Here is a 2,716-nt window from a genome sequence, read left to right as displayed (position 1 = left end):
CGCACTACCGCGGCTGCGCTCGCTGCGGGGCCGCGCCGACTACGACGCCGCAACGGCGCTCAGTGAGGTGGGTACGCTGGCCGTCACGCTGGCGTCGGCACTGCGGCAGCGGCACCTCTACATGGAGGAGGTGCTCTCGCTGTTCGCGCTCGTGCAGACGAACGAGTTTCTGTTGCCCAACGGCATGGCGCTCTACCACGGGTACTCATTCCTCAACCACAGCTGCGAGCCCAACTGCGCGCTTGTCGGCAGCGGCGCGATGAATCGTCACCTGGTGACTCTGCGTGATGTGCGGGAGGGTGAGCAGCTGTTCATTAACTACAACGCGAGCCTCACAACGTGTGTGTCGTACGAGGACCGGCGTGCCCTCTGCCAGCAGCGACACTTTGAGTGCTTCTGTCCAAAGTGTGTTAGGAGAGAGTGATGTTGCCGCGGTGGGCGTGGTTCACAATATTTTTTGTTGTTGTTTGTGAAACAAATTTTATTTGCCGTGTGCTGTTTGGGCCTCTCTTCCTGCAGGTGGATGTGTTCTCATGTGCGGCATTGGCTGAGCATCATCTTAGCTGAATGAAGATATCTTTTTTTTTTTTNTGTCTGTGTTTTTTTTTTTTTTCGTTTCGTGTCTGTTTCTCGCCTCCTCGTTTCTGACGGCTGCTGCGCACAGTGTGCCGCCGTGCGAGAATAAGTCGACTGCGGCGGGACGAAGCGTTGCGCTGTGGCTGGGCCACTGTTTGTTTGCCGTTTATTCGCCGCCTTCCCCATATACATTAGCGCAGCGCGGCAATGCGTCTCTCGGCAGTGATGCGGTGTGTCCCGTCAGGCACCACGCTTACTAGCCGACTGACGAATTTGGCGCAACGCGTGGAGGAGTACATCGCGGCGAAACGCACTCCAGCTGCTGCTGCTGCTGCTGCTGCTGCTGCAAGCGACGGTAGTGCGGCGGGTGGCGCTGCCGGCCTGTGGGAGCACGTGTTAGCCACTGCGCAGTGCGCCCACACGCTGAAGGAGACGGACACGACCTTGGCTGTTGTGTTTCGTCTGCTGCGCTGCGGGCACCACCCGCCCCACGCGTCGGCGTGGCCGGCGCTTATCCGCGACTTGGCGCCGTACAGCGATATTGAGGCGAACGCCGTTCTCGCGTACCCCGGCGTGGCGGAGGCTGCCGACCACAGCAATGGCTCTGTTCTGCCTGCGGTGGAGCAGCAGTTCTCTGGCGCGGTTGCAGGGGAGGAGGAAGAGCCCTCTGCTGCTGCTTCTGCTGCTGCGACTCCTGTTCTTCCACTCCTGCGACCCACACGTGAGACACTGTTGCTGACCGGTGGCGTTGTGCCACTGAGTGCGCGGGTGCCGTGCAGCGACGGCAGCGCACTGGGAAACCTCCTGGAGGCCTTTTGCGGTGTCTGCGAGCAGGACAGGACACAGAGTGGTGGTGGCGGCAACAGCACCGTTGCGTCGTTGAAGGAAGTGGCGGAAGCCGTTGTGCGTGCGCTGCAGCCGATCGCCGCGACGGTCACGCTGCTGCCGTCGAGCCAACTGGGGCAGGCGCTGATGCGGTTCCTTCGCGTGCTCCTCACCGCGCAACACCCACAGCCGCAGCAGCCTCAGCGGAAGGAAGAGGGAGAGGAGGAGCGACCGCTTCTCGCTGAGGACTTCGCGGAGGAGCTGACGCGGGTGCTGCCTGCGAACGCACTTGGCGCACGGCTTGTGCTGCATTTCCTCGCCCAGTACCACGCGGCGTGCCCGGACGAACTTATATCGCTGCCGCTCGTTCGCACCGCCGCGCGGGGCGTTTGGCGGCACTACGAGGCCTTCGAGGGCGTCTCGTGCCTGCCGCAGCTGCAGCAGGTGAACGGGGCGGTGGATGTCACGCTGCAGCGCAACGCCAACAGCGGCAACCCGCTCGCTGTGGGCGAGACGGAGGAGGCGGGCCTGCGGCTGCTGCTGGCGCTCGCGTTGCTGCGGGTGATGCGTCTGGAGGCGGAGCAGCCTGACCGCTTTCTGCGCGACGCCGTTGATATTGTTGACCGGTGCCCGGCGAACCTTTCCATTGAGTACGAGCTGCTCGTGGCGAAGGTGGAGCTTCTGGATTTGTTCGCTGACGAGGAGAGTTGCAGCGCCATTTACGACGACCTTCTTCAGTCGCTGCGCGCGTTGGTGGAGCTTCGCCCGCGCAACAGCGACGTGGAGACCTCCAAGAGCAGCTGCAACGAGAGCAGCAGCGGCACCACCACGAGTGCTGCGCCACTTCAGTGGGCCGACGCGGTGGAGGAGCTGTCGCGGCTGCACTTCCAAGAGGCGCACCGTATTGTTATTGCGGCGTTTGCTCGCTCACACGTGGAGGAGCGGCTGAATCAAGCCTACACCATCATCGTCACACACAAGTACCACGGCCTGGTCATCACGAAGGAGGTGATACACCCGCTAATGGACGTGCTGAGCCGGCGTGGTGACTGCCGCGTCTTCAACCTCGTGGACCTGTGCGTGCTGTACAGCGGCAGCAGCATTGACTACGACACGCTCACGTATCTTTTCCGCGCCTGCCGTGTGGCGGGAGACTTCCACCGCGCGCGCACATTGTACCAGCTGCTGCGAGAGATGACGCCGGGCTTCCTGCTGCGCGCGCCGGCTGCTATAACGGACGCTCTGCGCGAGCTGAAGGTGCTGCAACCGGAGCCGGCCCACATGTTCCCACCGTCGCTTGTTTTGGATGCAGAGG

At 62.7% G+C, this 2,716-nt stretch overlaps 1 protein-coding gene across 1 annotated transcript; it reads left to right on the top strand.

The window, feature by feature from the left end:
* Nucleotides 1-121: 121 nt before the first annotated feature.
* DQ04_15901000 (SET and MYND domain-containing protein) lies at nt 122-424 on the top strand (the record flags this gene model as incomplete). Its single annotated transcript, XM_009317386.1, has 1 exon — nt 122-424. One exon carries the CDS (start codon nt 122-124, stop codon nt 422-424), a length of 303 nt encoding a protein of 100 aa, XP_009315661.1.
* Nucleotides 425-2,716: the final 2,292 nt, after the last annotated feature.

Source organism: Trypanosoma grayi (assembly GCF_000691245.1).
Source record: "Trypanosoma grayi strain ANR4 Tgr_1590_V1, whole genome shotgun sequence".
NCBI lineage: Eukaryota > Euglenozoa > Kinetoplastea > Trypanosomatida > Trypanosomatidae > Trypanosoma > Trypanosoma grayi.
Note: the sequence above shows the minus strand (reverse complement) of the source record. Positions and strands in the feature narration are given on the sequence as shown.